Source organism: Prorops nasuta, unplaced genomic scaffold, assembly GCF_024137725.1.
Source record: "Prorops nasuta isolate Cenicafe-Biocafe unplaced genomic scaffold, Cenicafe_Pnas_1.2 PNAS00050, whole genome shotgun sequence".
Lineage (NCBI taxonomy): Eukaryota > Metazoa > Arthropoda > Insecta > Hymenoptera > Bethylidae > Prorops > Prorops nasuta.
Window position 1 is genome coordinate 140,095 of NW_027116847.1, and position 21,697 is coordinate 161,791.

At 36.4% G+C, this 21,697-nt stretch overlaps 2 protein-coding genes across 2 annotated transcripts in view; one reads left to right on the forward strand and one right to left on the reverse strand.

Moving 5' to 3' along the window:
- Window positions 1–1,807: 1,807 nt before the first annotated feature.
- On the reverse strand, window positions 1,808–6,476 carry LOC136784208 (uncharacterized). Its single transcript, XM_066744739.1, has 7 exons — window positions 6,230–6,476; window positions 4,573–4,880; window positions 3,786–4,061; window positions 3,125–3,357; window positions 2,781–3,047; window positions 2,424–2,679; window positions 1,808–1,983 (listed from the first exon to the last, which is right to left on the reverse strand). Exons 2-7 carry the CDS (start codon window positions 4,826–4,828, stop codon window positions 1,811–1,813), a joined length of 1,461 nt encoding a protein of 486 aa, XP_066600836.1. The 5' UTR covers window positions 4,829–4,880; window positions 6,230–6,476; the 3' UTR covers window positions 1,808–1,810.
- A 4,174-nt stretch (window positions 6,477–10,650) lies between these two features.
- Window positions 10,651–21,697, forward strand: part of LOC136784200 (adenylate cyclase type 6-like) — a 79,181-nt gene continuing 68,134 nt past the window's right edge. The window contains exon 1 of the mRNA XM_066744728.1: window positions 10,651–12,169. The gene's annotated coding sequence lies outside the window, so the exon portion shown is untranslated. The remainder of the gene's footprint in view (window positions 12,170–21,697) is intronic.

Genomic DNA, 21,697 nt, shown 5'->3' on the forward strand with positions numbered 1-21,697 from the left:
AATTATATATGTACGAGTATATTACCGAAAATTTGGCACGAATTTTTCCGTTTGATTTTGAGGTCACTCCATTAATTGGACGTTTGATTTATCTTAAGTAGTTTGATTTTTTATCTTATGCAGGGAGAAGGAGGAGTCGATATTCATAATTATACTAATTAACAATATAACTTAGATAACAGAGCTTTTGTTACATGTAATAGATAAAGCTTTGACAGTTTCAACGTATTTTGGAAATAAAGTATCGTAAGTACGTCAACAAGTTACATAGAATTATTAATAAGAAATTTTGAAGAAAAGCAAATTACTTGCATAATTTTGTCTAAACTATATTCGTGTAAAAAGAGAGAAAGTTCAAAAACTTAACACATTTGTATATATATAATGATGTTAGGTTTTTCACAGCACTGTCTAAATAATAAGCATGTTTGTTAATATTCATTTATTTAAACATATATGTCTCTACTGAAATTTTAACCCTTTCGCGGGCAGGATGAAACCCGCCAATTTGTTGAATTTAAAAAAAAATTGGAATCGTCATATTGTATCGGACGTTTTAAATTCCTTTATTTGTATTTGAAGTTCGTATTGAACGACTTCGAAAACCCTCGACTAATAGATTACATAAAAATTTGATTAACCAGGAGGAGATAAAATGGGATTGACGCGAAAAATTGGGTCAATGCCTATGAAAGGGTCAATTAAAAGTTGCTCACACGCTTAACTCTTTCATTCACTCGTTAACGTATAATTAACATTAATACTGGAAATGGTAAGACATAGCATGAAATAAACTGCATTTTTCGCGTTTGGCAAATGATTTGCGATAGTTTCATCATTTTGCAGTAATCGCAAATACCATTGTGTAGTGGATGTGCGTAGTTATTTCTTGGTGAGTTTCGTTCGTCGACTTTTCACAAAAATGCTGGCTAAGGTGTATTTAGGTTTAGCAGGAAGCAGTCTGTTTTTCGCAGAGTCTTATTAAATCTAGTATGAAATTGAGTTATCATTATAGTGTGAAAATAGTCTTTAGTACTTCATTTTTGTTATCAAAGATTTTTTACGAGTTACAAGTACAGGGTATCGCAAACAAATACTATGCCAAATCTAAATACACCTTTATAAATGGCACGACAGTTGCGTTTGACTAGAAGAATTCGTCTCTTTATAGAAACTTTCAGTTCGTCTTATAAAAGTACACACTCGGTGTTGCTTATCCTTCTCTCATCCAGAGTATATATAACATGTGTAATTTGGCCATCTTCCAAAATATGAAATATTTCGATATATCAAAATAAAATATAAACTGGCAATAACTTTGTGGAATGACGGATGCTTTTTATATTGGCAATACGTAGGAAACATTGATTGCTTTTTCTATCCTTCTCCACCCTGTCGTATTCGTACTTTACGACTCGACCAATAAGCGCGAGCTATTCGTCTATTACACCTTTTTTATCACCATGGATTTACGCGTTAATTTTACCATTGCGCCAAGAGGAGAACGCTCATAAATTAAACTTCTCCGTGCATTAAAGTACATCGATTAAATTAATATATGTCATTAATTACCGCGTCTCTCACCTTGCAAAAATTCTACCGATTTACGATCGATTCTCCTCTTGGCGCAGCTCGCACTTTGTCATTGTACGTATATCTATAAGTTAACATTCGTTGCAGTCTAATCACCATTATAGCATGGATTTTATTGAAGTCTAGTCTACTCGATCTCTCCTTCCAACGATCTGACGCTTCGACCATGGAATATGTTCCATCGCTTAATGAGCAGTCGCGTCTATTGTTAATATATTCATCTATGACACGGCTCGTGTTGAATATCAGGTGGCGGCATTGCTTGATAAGGGAGCTGTGTATCTCGGAAATGCGATCGAACGAGCAAACCTAGTCCAAGCAGAACCACCGGAAGTCCAAGAAGTGCGCAGATCAGCTCCCCCGTCACTCCAGGAGACCACAAAATCGAACCTATTTTTATTTACATTTAATCACGTAATCATGTAATCACCCCAAATCTCTCGTTTATACAAATTATTTCCTTATTATTAACAAAAGAAACATACCATTCCCTTATATAATAAAACTGTACATTTAAGTGTACCTATTTGAAAACGTACCGCCCTCGGTTCTTCAATTCTTAGAAAAAATATAACAATTTGCAAAAACACGTTGATTTTATCTTTAAGGGAAACATTGTCTAATTTGGTTTTACGTTGAATTGAACAAACCCTCTAGCGAGGGTGGAGACAACCATTACAATCTTAAATGGGGAGGACTGAAATCTCGAGGGTGGTACATTTTTAAATTAACATGCCGTATAAACAGTGGTGAAACGATTAATGGAAAATTTAGCGAATTGCAATGAAGGTTGAATATTATAGGATAAATATATTGCAGAGACTACTCACCACCATGCACACCGACATCCAATTTGTAAATGCTCCACCAAATACCGGATAACGGAAGGGAGACAGTAGCGGTAGCCACGCTAAAAACAGCGCTCTCGCTCATGCTCAGAAAATTCAGCATTGAAATTGAAAATATCACGTATGCTACGAGGAACGTCCACCCATGGCTAGATACATTGTAGCAGGCACCACTTCCCTTGAAGTGGCACACTAACCCATGCTCCACTGTGCGATACAATTCTACGGGGGAAAGTCCCTAAAAATGAAAAACCGAGAAAGAAAAAAATATACAATCACGATCAGAAGGGAAGATTCGCGAGGGAGAAATGGAAAGAAATATTTATATTCGTAGCTTACCCTCCCTATGCCTGGCAAAGTGTCAACCCAGCATAAAGTTAGAATGGCGAAAAATGCGATGATGTGAATGAAGAAGAGTGTTTGTATTACTGGTGGCTTCGGGAAAGTTTTTGGCTTTATCGTAGGGTCCGGATCTGTCACGTGTAGTAATCTGCCACCCTCCTCTTCGGAACCACGTCGTCGAATATCACGAGATGAAACCAGTCGTGACACGGTGTATAAGAATGCGTTGTTCTGAGTTGTTAACAGCTGAACCATATTTTGTTGCTGAAAACCCACGTTTTCTCATGAATTTTCTGCACTTGCTTGATAATAATATTTATAAGGGAGCGAGCTTTAATTACTCCGGAAGTGTAATGACGTTCCAGCATGGTGAAAAACATGGCGAAAGCTGCTAGTGCTCCTACGTAAACAAATGTCCATACTGCTCTTATACCCCACGCTCCTCTCATGGAAGCTGTGTGCGCGGAAACTTCTCTACCTCGACATCGAAACTCATCGCACAGTCCATAATCCACACTTATGAACAGACCAACTATGATGGTGGTGCTTGAGAATATTCGTTGTAAACTCATCACTGAAATTAAACGATAAAAAAATAATGATAAAACGTTTGGTAAATTAAAAAAAGTATTGAAAGGTGGATAAAAACAACAATAAAAGAGATTGATTTGTATTATTACAGTTACTTCAGTGGATTCGTACCATTAGAGTCAGAGATGTATCGAATGAGTGAACGATACATTAAAATCGAGCCAAAAATTAATTTCTTTTATTTAAAATAACAAACAGTAAAGAATAAATAAAATAGTTTCTAAACCTGTACATGATACTGAGGAAATATATCGTTTTGATTCATCTACTATTCTTGTACATTTAATTGTTAAATTAAATTTATAAGATACTTTGATTTATTTCAATTTTAAAACGTGTCTGTTCATAACGGTACGTATCCACTGGCATGACAGGCTCAGTAACGATAGTTGAGTGTTCGCGTATGCTTACTTTTACGACAGAAAAAGAAGTAATAGACCAAGGAGAAGACCAGCGTGATGCCCTTTATTGGATCCTGCAAATGACAAAGAACTCTGTTCTGGTCTAGGGACAGCGTGACGAGGATTCCGGAGAGAGCGTAGAGGGTGCTTATTTTGATCAGAGTGCACCGTGGTATCCTTATCCGTACGCTATTTGGAATTAGAGCTGGCGGTGGTGAGATTCTCTCGACAATGAAGTAAACCACGCCCAATAAGCAAGCCGAGCCCAGAGCACTGAACATCAGACCTGTACAATTCAATATACGAATTTACGTAGCTCAGCCTATATACCAATATATGCAATTCCTCAATGTAATATAACCCCTAAAATGAGAGAATTTATCCCCTTCGTCCGCATCGTTATATCAAATTGCAATTTTAATTTCCCCAACATGTGGTAAAATTAACAAAAAGCTGGCGTAAAAGACCATCGAAATAATTTGTTTCTATACTCACGTGTAAAATAAATACAGGCAATGATTTCATGAAATTTCTCTCAAAGCGATGGAAATTATTCTCTTCTCGGCGTTATATTAATTTTAATTAACTATTCATATTGTAATATAGTTATTTAGAGAATTAATTGTAAACGAGTTTAGGCCAATTATTGTAATAATTATATTTTAATTTGTGTTCAAGTGGGACCAAAGAAAACTTTCCAAAATTTTCTTACCCAAACATATATATATATATATATATGTTAAAATGGTATAAAAAGAAGGGAAGCAAAAAGTTAAAAATGTGTCGAGATTTGTTACCTGTGTACGCGTTGGATAGAGCGCTCACACTTTCGAGATAAAGCGGATAAGTGATAATAAGGACAGTGACGGATATTACGAGGGAAATTAAGGTTGCGAGAAAGTTAAATTTCTGCCAGGTCGCCTGATCCGTGTCGAAGAGCTTGTCGTTGTTTTGATAAGGGGAATATGGCGAGTCCTCTGTGTCCGTGTACTCTTCAATTTCCACGTCACTTCCGGTGCAGCGAAAATCCTCCTGCTCATCGTCGTCCATCATTGTCGACACGCAGCTCGTTAAGCCGGCCAGCTTCTCGTCTTATCTGGTCACACTAAAATTAAACATGGAAACTACAATATAACCTACGTACGTTATTGCTGAAACGTCATTAAAGTCCTTATCTTATTTCAATAAAAATAATTCCAATTTACACAAATTTATCTTTTTGTTCACGCTGCGATGCAATATGTTGAAATTGTTATTTTCGTTTCTTTATCGTTTACACGCATGAATCCATGTGAATATGGATACAAAACCAAGCTGTGTGCTAGACTCGTGTGAACGCGCCTACTCATTCTTTTTTCTCTTTTTATTCAAACGTGAGGATTGTGGAGATTCAGCAACATTGCTCAGTCACTCGTGACTGGATAAGATACTTTTTCTCGTACATCCACGTGTTTCCACGATACAGACAGCCTGATTTTAATCGTCATTGGCACGTATAGAGAGAAAACAAACCAATGTGCGATGCACAATTTTGGTCATTAAATAATTCTTTCTTTCGTTTTAACACTATACTCTACACGCTATGGTAAAATATAATATACTAGTCGATTTTGTTTCTCGCTATTTAAAGATCATTGCCCTGTATTTTTGACAAATTAGTTTTCAGCGCACGGATGATGTTAGATTCGAAGACTTTGTCAATAATTCTGAACGAGGCAGAGGATTTTTCAAGGAAAATTATTAAATAAACCTTATCTTGTTTATCTTTTCTGTTTGTCAACTTTAAATTACATGATTAATGTATACACGGCTCTAATTGCCAAGTGCTTTAAATCTCGAGCATCGCTTGGAATTTGCAGAAATTCCCTTGCACTTTTATCACGTATCCGTGATGTATTTAAATTTAATTTTAGGCATTAACGAATAATACGGTATTACAATGTGAATTATTTTAGCTGTTGATGAAGAGATTCGAGAACTGTCGACAGTGACGTAAAAAGCTGTTCAATTATTGATTGAATAACATCAGGACCATTGAAACGTTTCAGTTTTATTAGAATAATATTAATAATAAGAGTTGAGCTTTCGTAAAGAAGGAAAATAGGGGTATACATGGAAATTACAGGTATATTATGGGATTTAGTTTGGGTTTCACAAAGTATTTATTATAGCGTTAAAAGCGCGTTTCTCTGTCTCGAGTCTAAATATCCGCGCGCGCGCGTGGTTCTGTCTGTTTGTGTGTGTGTGTGTGTGTGGAAATGTACAGAGAAAGAGGTGCTTGGAGGGGATGGATGAAACGAAAGGAGGGGGAAGAGACGGAGCAGGGGATTCGGCGACGGAAAACAAGAGAATCGAGTAGGGAAAGGAAGGCAAGTAGTGTCAAAGTGTAAATGTAAACACATCGAAGAGACCGTGGGGTTTCGCGTCATGGACATGAAATTTTCATCCACTTACCCCGCTACTGGGAAGAACCTAACCTGACACCGCCCACTGTCCAAAGCACTAGGCAAAACGTAGCTTTTCCCCTTGGATCGTCGCTTTTTTAATGCACCAGCACGCCTCGATTCACTTATTAGCGACCCAATGACATTCGGGCAGATCTTATCGGTGCTGCTGCGATTCACGGTGATGCATGACTTGGAGGTAAAATCAAGATACGCCACGGCTTTGTCCCATCGTGAGCAGCGAGACGAGAACTAGCTTCAACGTCGCCTACGCGAGTCGACCTCGGACCAGGACCGTAGCAAAACGGGGTATCATCCCCTCGGCGCACGCTCCCACTACGCACTAAAACCTTCGCAGTCCGCTTTCCTATTCAACCCCTCTTCACACCGTCCGCACGTCTAATTTAAAATTTCTTTCAAATCTCATATGTAAAACAACCCCCTTCGTTTCTATACAATTCTTTCCATTTTTAATCCGTTTATTTTTTGTCCGCTTGAAAATTCTTGTATTTTTATACTTATATATATCGAATATATCGATTCTAACCTATGAATGATTTTTCAATAATTTTTTACTGTTCGAGGGAATTTCAGGGATTTGAATTTAACGAAAACTGCTTTGACTGCCTTCCGCTTAATTGGACACGCAATACGGTCCTGAGCTCGCGGTTGCGCTTTTCCGACTTTGCCTTTACCTCACCTGGCCTTCTAGTTTACGAGCTCTTTATCAAATATTATTTTTAATAAAGCTGCAATCGTAATACCGTTCATTGCACAAGCTCAAAAAGATTTCAAAGGGAAGCCAATTACTCACTGAAGCTTTGAAAAATTTCATTGCGTATAGCAGCAATGATTCATGATAGTTTTTTTACTATTTAATAAACTAATAACGTAGCATTAAGACTGGAAATTATAGTTTTTTAATTGAATTTTGTGCACACGGGCTTTAATAATAATGTAGCTTGAAATTGATGGGGAGGGAAGGTGGAAGAGGAGAAGGGGGAAGAAAGTCCATTCGGTGACCAATGGGGAAGACCGATAATTTAAGTTGCAAATTTGATAACTTCCTAAGTCGAGGAACTTTGCAATTTCGTAAGTTTGCGGAGGACTGCATAACGAAATAAAGGGTTAAATGTTGCTCGCCAAGCTGTTGTTCATGCGAGCATAGAAATTGCAGAGTTACCACTAATTTAAGTGGTTCGCTGCAGCCATCCTTACCCGTTCCACGCGCTCCAAAATCATTTCACTGTACAATTCCATCAAACATTTCTGTTAATTAACAATCCCATTTTACACGATTGTAAAATCTTACAAAGGAAGTTTGAAGAATATCTACGAGTTAGATCGAATGATTCAGTGGTATTTTTCTGCTGGTTTGCCTTGGAAATCTCGAGGGCTTCGAGTGATTTCTTTTGAAAAATCGAGCAAAATAAAAAGTATTTCTCGGCCATTTGGAGTGGAAGGTAATAGCGGATAGTAAAAGAAGTGATATAATGATATATGGAAAACTGGAGTGGGGGGATGAAGAAAAGAGAAAAAAGATATAGTGGAGGAGAAAAGTGGTGATGGTAGGGGGATGAGTATGATTTGTTTTCACCCTTATGAACCGAGTGGCCGGAGAGGAGGTGAAACCCCAGAGGGAATCGATAAGAACTAGGTTAATACGATCAGCTAGTTGGTAGAGCAACGGACTTCTTTAACACACATGAAGACGCTAGAGCTAAGGACACGGAGTCGGATACTCCAAATTTATCCTCTAATCACTGCACATTAAGTCCGAATCTACTCCATATGCATGAACATCCCGCGTTGCACATATATCAATCCGAGCTATGCATGTGCAATAATGCAAATCCATTTAAATCACGAGCTTTACAGATTATATTCAACTTTAACAGCAAAAAATCACATAATTGCAACCGCTATACATTGATCCTATTGAAATTTTCCAAGACACATTGCATACGTCTGTCTGATAACAATAAAATTCCTTCGCTCGATCATTCTCGATGCTTTCGAGGCATTTCAATGAAAAATGGTAAAAATTCGATTCAAGTAAATTTTATCGCGAGCTTAGTACGACAGTTTGTGAGAAAAGAGTTTGATAAAAGTGGCAAAGTAGACAGAGAGCCCAGAAAGGCATAATTATCCGTAATTTCACTCGTGTGTTTGCGAATGGTTTGAAAAGGATTTTTCATGCACCGTAAAACGAATATAAAAGAACTATGGGATAAATTAAAGCTTCTGAGAAAGCTAGAGTGGCGTGGGTAAACCGTAAGTTAAAGTATTAAGCTTCGTTCATTAAGAATGCATATAACGCTTCGGATGAATTTCGAGTCGAGTGCTTTGCTAGCCGCGACGATCGTTTACGATGTCACTGTGAAGTGGCATATACAATGGATCGCTAATTGCGTAATTTTACAATCGATTAAACTTTTCCAATGACCCACAAAAATTATCCGGTAATGGTCGAGCATTCGATTAATTTAGTCGTATAAAAACGTGCTTCACTCTGGAGTTTAAAAATATTAAAATCATCGTCGTTTAATTTAAAATTTTAAGGACCGTTTTGAAAGCGTCGTTGCCTCAAGGTGTCATCTTACCATTTTTTATCTGGATTATTTTACGGTCAAATTTCATCAGTGCGAATGCTGTAACACAAACGCCGTAGGATAATGACAGACGTGCGAGTATTCGGTAGTAGTTATTCAGTGGGGGGGTAAAAACAAAGCTTTGTCATCCGTGAAACGATCTATACTCCAGCACTAATGAATATTTATACTATTAAAATGAGATGCTCCGATATGTAGGACAGGCATAAGACAAGAGAAAACTCGACTTTCGATTGTGCATAATGAGAATTCTGATTAAAAGTTTCACTGGCAAATGTCAATTATTATTATTGCGCAGGACACACAGATTTGCTTTTTAATAAACCAGCACAGATATATATTCGAATATAAATAACGCTGAAGGAAATAAATTCTTTTAAGTTTTTACGAAATTACTGTATTTGGAAAATTGGTCTTTTCGCGTGGTTTAGCAGTTTTTTTATTTCAGTACAATTATTAATAAAAAATGGAGAAGTTTGAATGATTAAATTAGGGCTGGTTATTTCGTATTGGTACAGGGTACTGTAGAGGATGTTGAATATCGTAAAATGGTATCGATTTTTGAAATGAAAACCAGCAGCGTTTGGTTATAGTAAGGGCTGAAAGAATAACAGCAGCCGCATTACGTGGATATATAGAGTGCATCGGCAATGGGGCTACTAGGGATAGCGTGGAAGAAGAGTATATGGAAGAGTGTCTGGTGCATATGCGCCAACTCGTAGACTTAATCGTAGACATTGCCTATGCATACTGCAGCATCTCCCCCTCCCTCCCTCCCGCTCACAACCCTCCCCCCCCCCCCCCTCCTTACCCTCTGACGCCTCCAACTTTAGAATACAATATAAGAATACTAGGTTTTTTTTTAATTCAATGCTAAGAGATAAGGCCAATCTAAAAGATCGATACACAAAATGAAAAAGGTTACACCCACTTTTTTCACCTACTCGAGAAATATCCTACCGAGCGAATGTTTTTCATATATTTAATGTAAGAGCTTGCATTTTCACTGAAATAGTCTCAATGATAGAGCAAAATCTCCGAAACGATCCTTTATAACAAAATAAAAATTTTCATTGTTCTATATATAATCCCTACACTGGTTTTTAGATGAAAGATTCACGAATCATGCGTCGCATTGATTCCCATGGCCATCACACCGAGTGAGAGAATTGAAAATACAATAAATACACAAAAATCAAATATCTGTATCACGTTGAAAATTGATACATCGAATGAGTGTGCTCCAATAATCCATTAATTATAATATAAAATATATGAAAAAGGGAGAATTTCGTAACCATTAAATTCAATGAAAATTTACTTTTTAAAATATAAAGGAAAAGTGCGTGCAATAAAGTGTTCCGCGATAAAAAAATTATACAGGAAATTATAGTTTACAGGTTAATCGTAAATCGATAAAAGAATCATTAATAATGAAGGGAGGGTTTGGATGTTGGGACAAGTTCGGATGGTTAAGTTATATACGAGGATTAGAATTAGGGTTAAGTTAGGTATTTCGTTGGGGCATTCGATTGAAATACAGGGAAGACAATGAATTGGAGGATGGGGATGAGAATGCGTAGGAGGAACCACTTCTCCCCCCTCCCCCGTGTATTAGGGGTTGTTTAAGGCTTCTTGTGCAAAACATAGCGGCTGCGTCGTCCTCGTTGTCGCAAACGCTTATGCTCGGCCCGCTGGAGTGCGATTTTAATCATTGGAGGAAGCTAGCCGCTAGCGAGGAGTCGCTCGCTCGCTGCGTCAGTCAATCGCAAACTCAGACTCAGTCTGCGCGCGACATCCGTGTGAGAAGCATCGCGCCGCTAGTCACTCTGAGATTCTACGATCGCTCGCTTCTCGATCCTATTCAACGTATTCTTTCGAGTCCAATGACAAATTTTCTCCATGGTAAAAACAAGAGAAACGCTCTATTGCAAAATACTCATTGTTAACAAATTCTTTTAAAATAAACAAATAGACGAGAAATCAAACTTAAAACTATTTATAAAACAATAAAGTGATATAAAAAATCATGCAAACTTGAGAATTGAGAAAGCTCCAAGACGAAATGCATTAAAATAGCGAAAAACCGAGCGAAAGAGTATTGCGATAAAAATAGGCGAAAAGTAGTTTTGGGTTTTTAATCAGTGATAGGGCGTTCGAGTGTCGGTCTGGTGAAAGTTTGCGAGTAGTTAGTCAATTTACGAGGCTTTCGGGAAATCGCAGGTTCGTGAGAATTGTCCCCGGTCAGATGAGATTTGGACAGGAAGAGAGTATAATTGATTTGAAAATTTTGGCAGAATGCAGCAATCCGATGAAAAGCAATCCTTGTTCCTTAGGGGGTCTGGAGGATGAAATATTGAAATTGCAGTGAAAGTCGATCCTGGATTTTTCAGACAAATCGACCGAAGCGTGAGGAGAATAAAACTTGAACTTTGCAGTGTTCTTAACCAGAAGTGAGCTGGGAAACAGAGGAACGTTTCGAATTTAGAATCAAGGCTAGCAAACTGTGTAATGAATATAAAAAATGAAAATTAAATGTTGACTGAGAAAAGAATATTTTGCACGATGTACAGGCCTAAAGAAGCCTGATTCAAGGGTTTCGCTTGTTACGATTATCAGTCTTATTCGTGAAAAATGGCTGCCTTATAATTACAGTGCTTCTTCGAGGATCGTGTATCAAAATCGAATAATATGTTTAGCTTGTTAAATCATGGCGAAATTTATTTAAGCCATAATTCTTACGCTGGGACAGTGTGATGACAACTACTGCCAATATTTTACGACAGAAGGGTTGTGAAATTTTGATTTTGTGGCAAGAAAAAAAAGGCTATCGGGCGAATCGAGAAAGTTGGTCGTTACGAAGTGTTGTTGGTAATTATTGAGAAAGGATTGAGGGGGTGAATGGGGAGGGAAGAGGTGCGCGGGTTATCGCGAACTTGATCAAAGCTCCTGTAATTGTGGGAGGGTGGTGTGTTACTGGCATTTTCGTAGAGTCTTCAAGAACACTTTGATCTCTGGTAACTCGGACATATCGACCCTGAAGATCGGCCTGAGAATCGCCAAACTTCCATTTACCTGCCGGCTTCTTTAAAAAAAAAAAAAAAAAACTCTCACGAGGGGATGTCATTATAATTTGAATAAAAAAAAGGAAGAAAGATGCGACGAGAAAATTGGTTGATTAGATAAGAATCGCTGATGGTGATGAGGGAGAGATTTACCGTTTGGATTTAGCGTCTCTTCATTGACTCTATCCGGGAGTTGGTGGGATGGATGTGAAAGAGGCGTGAGACGAGGAACGTCGAGGATGAAAATCGTGTCAAGATCAAGCGTAATGTGAGGTAAGGATGCTCAGTTTTATCGTCAATTAGTGCAGTAGCCGCTAATCGCACTCGCGTACCCGTCAACTTGTAGCTGGACGTCTCTCCAAATAGAAAATTCCACCAAGATAAATAGCAATTCGTTCGTCCTAACGACGTGCCCTGATTTTTTAAGCTTTTAGCGGAATATCCCGAAATTTATCAACCCTGGGCAAATACAGTTTGTACAATATTTCCTAATCTTTTTTTTTTTCAAACATTTACAGCAAGTTGATAAAAATTGAATGCTGCAACATATATATTTTCCCAATGAAGCGAATATATCAAACTATTTATTTCTGCAGATTAATTATATCGTTGGATTTAATTGAATAATCAAAGTGAGATATTTGCAAGTTTGCAATACTCGTTGGGATTGGGTCATGGAGCTTTTGAAAACTTACGGTTATTGCGATGTAATCTCGGAGGGAATAAGCTGCTTGGGATGTTGCCTTGTTGTGTGGAGAAAGCTCCGCGAGCGTGAGTTTTCAAGTAATGTTGGAGCCTGGCCATTTTACTATTACGAATTCTCAATATTCAAATAATATCCAAATTGTAAAGCGTTTTCCATCTCGTCAAAATCCTCTTTGAACCATTTAATATTATTGAAATCCGAAAAGATAGTGCGGAATCCAAAATATTCACTTTGGTGATTATTTAAAGTTGAGAATACCAACGTGATGTATGTTCACTCCTCAACACTGATGAAACGTCTGTCGGCACTTTGCAACTTGCCCCGTACGAAAATAACAGAACGCAATGGACTCATTGACTTAGAGCTACTTTGTATTTTAAGGCATTCTACAAACGAACTTTTCTCCTTGAAAGACATTGACAGGAACAACCTCGCCTCGTCGAAATAGAGTTCTTCCACTTAAAAATCTCATCTTCGGAAATAAATTTCAGATTCACCGGAGATCAATATCTTCCTTAATTGTACGCTCAATTATTTCATTATTACGCACGATTGCAAACTGTGTTAGAATACTCTAAAGTAACACTTTTAAATTGCAACGTATGTTTAATTTCCTGTAAGCTTCGTTGCAGTTAGAATACCGTTAATTAGCTTTCGGTAATATTAATTTGTTTGTCAGAAGGTTCTCGAGCATTTTGCTGCGAACGAAACAATACAATACGCTTGTAATAAATGACTGGAGATTTACCAGCAGTAGTACGATTGTATTTTAGTCAGACGCAAAGCGTCGTTTTAATACTCGTCCAACAAGGACTATTGATGATTGAAGGATTATAATTTGTTGGCAAAAATAAATAGAACGTTGAAAGAGAGCTAATAAATGAGGATGGAAAATAAACTTGGTATTTGGATCGAGTCGATTTATCGAGATGAGGGATCGACCGAGAAGAAATTGGAATAATGGAAATCCGGGATACAAAATAATCCATAAGCTTTTAAATTACGATTAACTATTCTCTGAAGAGAGGAGCATGATCAAAGCTAACGGAAACTTCCGACTTCGTATCGCAAATAGTTATGAGATTTCCTATTATCCATTGTGTACAAAACAACGAGTCCAGATGAGTTTCATAGGTGGATTCTAAAAAAAGATCAGTCAGGAAGGAATAGAAAGTAGAGCGAGAGAGAATGGGCAAAGCAAGTGGATGTTCGTAAGTCACCCAGTGGATAAGGAGTGTTTGTTTGTCAAAGTACACCCCATGTTTGCTTTCCTATGCATAGTATATTTCAAAGAGTAGTTTCTGTCACTTTGCCCGTTCTTACCGAACCATTAATACACGCGTGTAATCCTTTTGTATATGTAGAAACACGGCGCTTACCGAAGCAATAAATAAAATAATGTAAAGCCTGTCGGTAGAAAAGCATAAAAACCTTTTGTTGACCAACCTCTTACCTTTATGAATCCTTTATCTCTTTCGCTGAATATCTCACAAGACTCATTTTCCAAGTTGTTCCATTAGTCCGTATGTTTCATATGATATTTTACTTCAATCACGCGATATCAGATATTAGACATTATTAATGTAACTGTAAATTAAGAAAAAGTTTTTCTTCCTTAAAAGAACACATTTGTAGCTTTATGATTACATCCAGCTTCTCAGATAATAAAATTGAACATTTAATTATGATTTTGATGCGGCTTCTCGCAAAAGACTATTTTCTTGACGAAAAAGATTAGGGCTTTCTTGCGGACGATATTGCAATAAAATAGGCGCCAGGAAAGTCAAACGAAAGCAAGCATAAATTCGAATGAAGAGAGCACTCTATTGCCCCTTATGTGTATCGTTATATGCATACATATATGACATCAGAAACCTTTGTGTTCCCGCGTTGCTATATCTGAAACTTTATGCCATTATAACATTGCTCTTATCTCCGATTGCCACGATACTTATAGTGTGCTGTTTTTCAAAAGTTTCTCCCAAATCTGACTATTCATTTCCAACAATTGCTCAAAACACATAAGTATTGTTACGTCCCAAGCTCGTAGCAATATTTCCTTTTGATAAGGGCTTATCGACTTCCAAAAGGTACAATGTAAACTCGTTTGTGTGTATATGTGTATAGAGTCAGTGGAATGGTCAAATACAGTATTTTTGCCCATAACGATGATAATTGTAAGAGTATTAATTACCGCAGCCAATAAATTTAATCTACCAGTTTTGCATGCTTCCGTGCATGGAAAGCGATAATCCCAGCTTATTTTCAAGCAGCATTACGTAACTTTTCTAATATATTGATTGTGGGGAAAATGTGTCAGCGGTCGAGCAATCCATCAAGCTGCATTATATTTAGATGCGAGAGATTCATATAATTGTATGTTATGTTTGCGTCTACGTGTCAGTGGTGAACGTTCCGTTCTATATCTGGAATCAACACGGCTGTACAGAATATTCAATTTGTTGCTCCAACTTGGAGAGCTATTAGCATCCCTAAATTCACCGATCGAACGGCTACTTATCATTAATTATCGCCGCTGGAGTTTCATACTGATGCTATACCTGTGGGAAAGTTGTCCTGATTGTATAGCCAAGTCTACAAAGATCTCTAAGCTTTAGGTTTGTTCGCACTGTTAAAACCTCCTACACATTTCATGATACTACAGAATTATCTCAAGAATACGAATTATATTAAAAAGCTGGGAGATTACTGGCTATACATTTTTTACACGTTTTGTCATCGGTAAACATTTTGTTTGTTATCAGAAATATCAGTTCTCGTAAAAACCCCTCTTTTTAATCTATTTTGTAAAAGATTGATTAAAGAAAGAATTAAACTTTTCGTACTAAATTTGACTAGAATTTATCGAAAGACGAGAGGTAGGTATGGTTTGAACTTTTCATATATAAACTTTCATCTTTGAGATTATCCTTTGTATAATACACCGAGGAATAAATCTTGAAGAGTATATATAGCACAATTATCTATATAGCAGCATCATTAATTATCGTTTAAGACGATACGGACGGGGGGCACTTTTAGTTTTCAAGCGTCGTTCGATGTTTACTAAAGAGGCAATCTATTGTCCATCGAAATGTTTGAATTCGTCGAAAACATAAAAAATTGTTTCCTTTCTCCACACGGCTCTGCCTGACAATGCACTTTTCCACAGACAATTGACGGTCCTCGAACAATTTTCGAAACAAATCAATTTTATATAGAGGCTTTTGGTAATAGAAAAAAGCAAATATTTCTGCTCTAGGAATTTATATTTTAAACGTGATATTGTCATATCGAGGATAATCAGAAAGTTTAAGTTCTTAAATATTAAACAAAATAAAAAAGAAGGAAATAAGCTTTGAAAATGAGATTTTTCTTTTTCCACCTGGCTACTTGGGAATAGCGAGAGATACGACTGTTTGACGATGCATTCAAGCGGAATGCGCTCAATTTTTTTCAACTACCTACACCTGATACGTCAGGGAATAAGTCAATGCCATCACTTTATTCCTACTATAATGTGATGTTTCTTATAGCTAAGCTTCTATGTAGACCTTACTTAAAACCTGTGAAGTGTTTTATAATTCAAACGCTGAAGAATAGCTATCTTTAAAGCATACTAGCTACATGAAAAATATTAATTATTCATTATCTTAAACTGAAGATTCATTATTTTTCACAAAAAAGAACATTTTTTTTAAAAAAAACAATCGTTCGTTGGGTGAGAGCTTTTATGAAACCTTTTAGCAAAAAGATATAAATAACTGTAACTTTTCCTTACGTAAGAGAAAGACGAGGAGGAGGAGGAGGAGGAGGAAATGCGGCATAAGAATCATTAAATTGGTACGATGCTTATTGTTATTTTATGAAAATTCTGTTAGTTATAGGTAATTGTTATTCGTAAGATCGTATGTTTCCCCAAGAGCTTTGCTTGGAAATAAGCTCGATACTCTATGGCTCATCTATTTGGAGGGAATATTTTATAGGGGATATAGTTTTAGCAACACAGCATTTGGCAGAGTTGGTATCAAAGGGGGGGGGGGGGGGAAGAGAGAAAGTTGAACGACACGAAGGAGGTCAACATTTCTTCTCTCTGTTGTTATTTGATTACGTATGCACATGATATCCTTGATTGGTCGATTTATCCGAGTAAGTTCTGCTTCTTGCATGTGCACTGGCCTTAAGTTAGCGATTTCGTGAGCGACAAAGTATTGCACGAGGTCAATGATTCAAGCATCATACACATTTACACTGTTTCACTATAAAAATTTATCTACAAGATCGACTCCTTTTCATTTCAATTGTTTCCATGTCATCACAAATTTAACTAATTAAATTTTATCGTGTAATCAGCTTTCGAAGTAATTTAGGAAATTATTTCATAACCCAATAATAATGATTTCAACGATTTTCGATGGAGCAAACAAATAAGATATTCATGTTTCAATTATACCAAATTCCGAAAATAAAACTGTTACTTCGCGTGATGAATCATACAGGTATTATTGTTATTAAAAAACTTCAAAAGCACATTTTTTCACTAAACTTCTTTGGGATTCCAACCTGCATTTGTTTTTTTATCAATTCAATCGTAAAAAACTTATTTTCTTATCTTATCGGAGTTTAATTATTCATCCATCAATCAAAATATGATTTTTAGTCGTTTCACGCACGATAATAAAATAGAATGATTTACGGTAAAAACAATATTGTATCTGCTAAAGATAGGAAATTACTGATCGACTTTGAATAAAAACGTAATAATCTTTCCATCAGATCCAGAAATAGGAGAAAGCATTTTTACATGAGAAAATAATATTTTTATAATTCGAAGGAGAGAAAATCAGAGAGAGAGAGAGATCATTTCTAAGAGACAATACAATATACATATAAACGATACATAAATATATTCTTATAATGCAGAAAAAGATTATTGACGAAAATTGTCCACTGAACGTGAATTATTGTGAAATGGTTAGTGAATCTGAGTGATTTGTCAAGGGATAAAAGAAAATCATTTAAATAGTTTATTTCACATTGGTCATTATATTCAAACAACTGAGCGATTTGTGGTACATCTTTGCGTTCAGCTAAGTGATTACGGTGTATCATATGGGGACGTAAAGCTTTTAGCTCATCGCAGTCGTCGTGGGTAATTAATGTTACGTCTGACCGAAGAGATTTAAAGCGTATTATATATATATATATATATATACATTTCCGCGTATGAGCTTAAGGATGCACGTGTTTGCTACTATTTACGTAAACAGTGGTCATAAGCTTACGATACGTGACCCAGTGTGAGGGGAGATGGAGAGGAGAGCCCCGTAGTAATTTCAAACTGTGTTAATACCGACGCAGATTCCAATTAAATCAGTTTCGATCCAATAAACGGAACCAAAGAGTTTTTAAAAGCTTTCGCAGTTCGTTATTCTAATGTCTCTTGATAGTTATTCAATGTTTGACCCTTCGCTCAGTTCGCTCCCTTATTTTCTAGGCAGCAACGATAGCCACCATGAGCCTCTTCTCTTTTAAACACTCGTCTCTCTCTCTCTCTCTCTGTCTCAGTGTCTCTTTTGTTAGCAGCTGCTATAAAAAGTGCCAAAGTCATTATCCTACATGGGGCAACGATAAATAAAATGGGGTAAAGGACCTCGCGCACACAATGGTAGCAAATTCCAAATTAATCAGTCTCGATCCAATAAACAAAGCCAACAGTTTTTGAATGCTACCACGGCGCGGTCCGTTACTCTAATATATATACCAACAATTATTCGACGTTTGACCTTCTTTGCCTTAATTTCCCAACGAAGCATTAACAATACCCAGCATGAGCCTCTGTTATATTTTTTTAACACTCGTCTCTCCATTTCTCTTTTGTTACAATAACGGCTACAAGAAGTGCCAAAGTCATTATCCTGCCTAGGACAGCGATACATAAGAACCTTTTCCCTCTTCGTCTTGTATATAAAATCGATGGCAGCACGCTCCTCCATCTCGTGTAAAGTTTCTCCCACAAACGCTTGACAAAATCTAGCAAACTTTTCACTCACTTTCATGACACTATAGAAATGGACTTTATGGCTCGACTCAACGTTGAGTAAAGGTATAATATCTGTCCAATATTTTATCTCTCTTCCCATGAAACTCAGTGGTATTAAAAAATGTGATTATTACGCGAAAAGATTTATTTGGAAATAAAAACTTATAGGAATGAAGACAAATTTTCTTCGATATCTGTCTTAAGCTCGATAATATGCAGGAAGGAATTCATTCCGGCAGCCATCATACGATTTCATGACAGTAATATTAAATATTAAGTGTGGATATATTCTATACTAATACGTGATGACGGAGGTGAATCGAGCGTCCTCCTTGTAAAATTTTATCCTCATGAGCGGAATTCGTAAAGCCATAATAGTATATTGCAAAGCGCGTCTTGGCGAGCAATTAAGTGGCCGACCAAACTGTAACTTTGGAAATAAAGCGCAGACTCTACTTGATCCATAAATTTGATATCTGCTGGAACGATGACGATGGATCTACGAGAGGTTGCACATTAGAGAGAAAAGTCGGAACTTTTGAAATTCCATAAAAATACAAATATAGACGATTGAAGCATTATTAGAGAGGTCCGAAAAGCGAGAGAGGTTTAAGACACAATGGGCTGTTACCAAGTTTTATTAATATTCGAGAAGTTAGCTGCTGCGGCTGTCTTGGAATAGCTCAAATAAAATATGAAGGATGTTGAGTGAAAAGTTTTGGTTTTCGTTAAAAACTGTGTCTGACGGAATTCTTTTGTAACATTGTACACGACTATTAAGCTTGGACGGAGAAATCGATTAGACCCAGTCACTCGACTTATTTTTATAACGCGAAACTGCTTCGGCTCAGGTAGAAGAGGTCATTTACATCGGAATGCCAATGGACATTAGCTATAGAGACGTGCAGGAAATGATTGCTACATGCCATCTATGATTTGTTTATATCGAGATTATCCTTGACAACTATAAGTCAATTGTCACATTCAAACGCTAGACTTATTATAGATGCGTACTATATCTAATGTTTAGAACAGAACCAAAATTCGAAACTCTGATTCGATACTCATGCTTGAAATACGTTCCACCAAATCGCTCGTACAACAATCTAAATATACGTGTTGTATATGCAAAAACATTTCTCCAGAACCACAAATTCCATTGATTAATTTGCAGAATATAGCGTTGCCACGGTTAAACTAGAAAATCAAAGCTAAATCAAAATCAGAGAAATTTATTTCCAAACGAATATTTTATAATATAACAGCTTATTTCATTTTAATGAATTATTAGATGTATCACAGTAATCGTGAGGCGTAAATAATGCACTATGACAAGTTAACATAATTTTGTAGATTTTCCTACGTCGATACTTTAATTTTAGCTGTGCAGCCTACATTGAAGAAACTAAAGCCTCGATAGCAGCATTGTTGCTTTAATAATTCTAGAGCGCACGAAACCTTTTACTAAATGCTGCCTTCTTATTATTAGTTTCAACTAAACTTTAATTTATTATCGAGCGTAGTCGGAATATAATCGAATAATTTTTCCGTTCAGCATTTTACCACTTTTCATGATTTTAGCTTATCTTGTGGTTATAGGTCATTGATATGTTTTTAATATATTATTTTTATCGTTTATCTATTAACAAATAATATTAAATGTCTAATTTCAAATTGATAGTAATAAGTTGGCTTTTAAATGAATATTCTATAAAAGGTTAAAACCTTAATCCTGATAAAAATAATGATATCTGACTAAGTTGAAAGGATAGGATGCTAAAATGCTAAAGATAGAATGATGGCATAGTAATATGCATGATTGATATTATACAAATGAAATTATAAATATTGCTCGAATTTGCGAATGGTTTTTTGTGTTGATTGAAGGCTTTGCAAAGATTTCTTTATTTCGCTTTATTAATTATAATAGAAAATTCATTTTTTTCTTGTAATAGTATAATGATTCATATAATGGATCATTAATTTTCCTTATAAAATGATCAATGACTCAGTACTAATAGTGTAGAAGAAAACATTTTAGGATCAATTATCCAACGGATCATATTTTCTTTTATAATTGACGGGGCTTTTAATTCTATCTGATCGTATTTCATGCTAGATTCCTTATAGAAAATTATAGAGTGATTAGCGTATTTCAAAAGTACTGTAATATGTTACTAATCGACATTCCTGTTAACGCAGCGTAGCTCAATAAAATTTGCTATTTGCCCTATCTTGAAAACTTTTTTAATCTAAAATTTTACTATCCAAAACTTTGTTTATTCCAGTTAGTTGAAAAATCCTTCTCTACATCAATTGCCACAGTTAATTTGCATTTCTATTATTTTTCACTTTGCACCAACTTATAAATCACTTTTAAGTTGAAATTAGTCGAATTTATGAAAAATATTACTTTTGCATTTTTTCGGAAATTCATTGATTGATTTAGCGATAGACTTTGGTAGGATTAGGAGAGGTGGGTGATGTTGATTATAGAAGGCGTTAGGATTTATAGTAACGTCATGCGTGGTATAGCTATTTGCGATTAGTTAGGCAAGTCGCCAGTCGATTCACGAGGGTTCCAACTTGTTCGACATGCTCCACGTCGTCTAAACGAGGCATCACAAGGCTGATCCTCCTGTCAAATTGCCTCTATACTAATGAGCCCAACTGTTCCACCGAATATTGCTCTCTTGATTGCTCAAATTTCCGACCATTGCACTTATTTAAGAAGAAATTCACGTATCATTGACACTTGTTGTATTATTAGTACTTTTTTCAATTCGTCTCAAAAACCTTTCGGGCAGAAGGTACGCACATGCCAGCAGCAGACACTCCTCTCTCTCTCTCTCTCTCTCTCTCTACTGAAGTGTAAACTTATTTTGTAAAGCACAAACTATCCAAACTACACCACCGTACCAAGCTGTGCTTTCAACGTGGAAGTAAAATTCCACTTATGAACTTGTAAACAAGATACAATAACAACAGAATTTATAAAAAGTATTTTTGAACCAGCCAGACGTCTGCTGCTGATAGGTGGAACGTGTAAAAA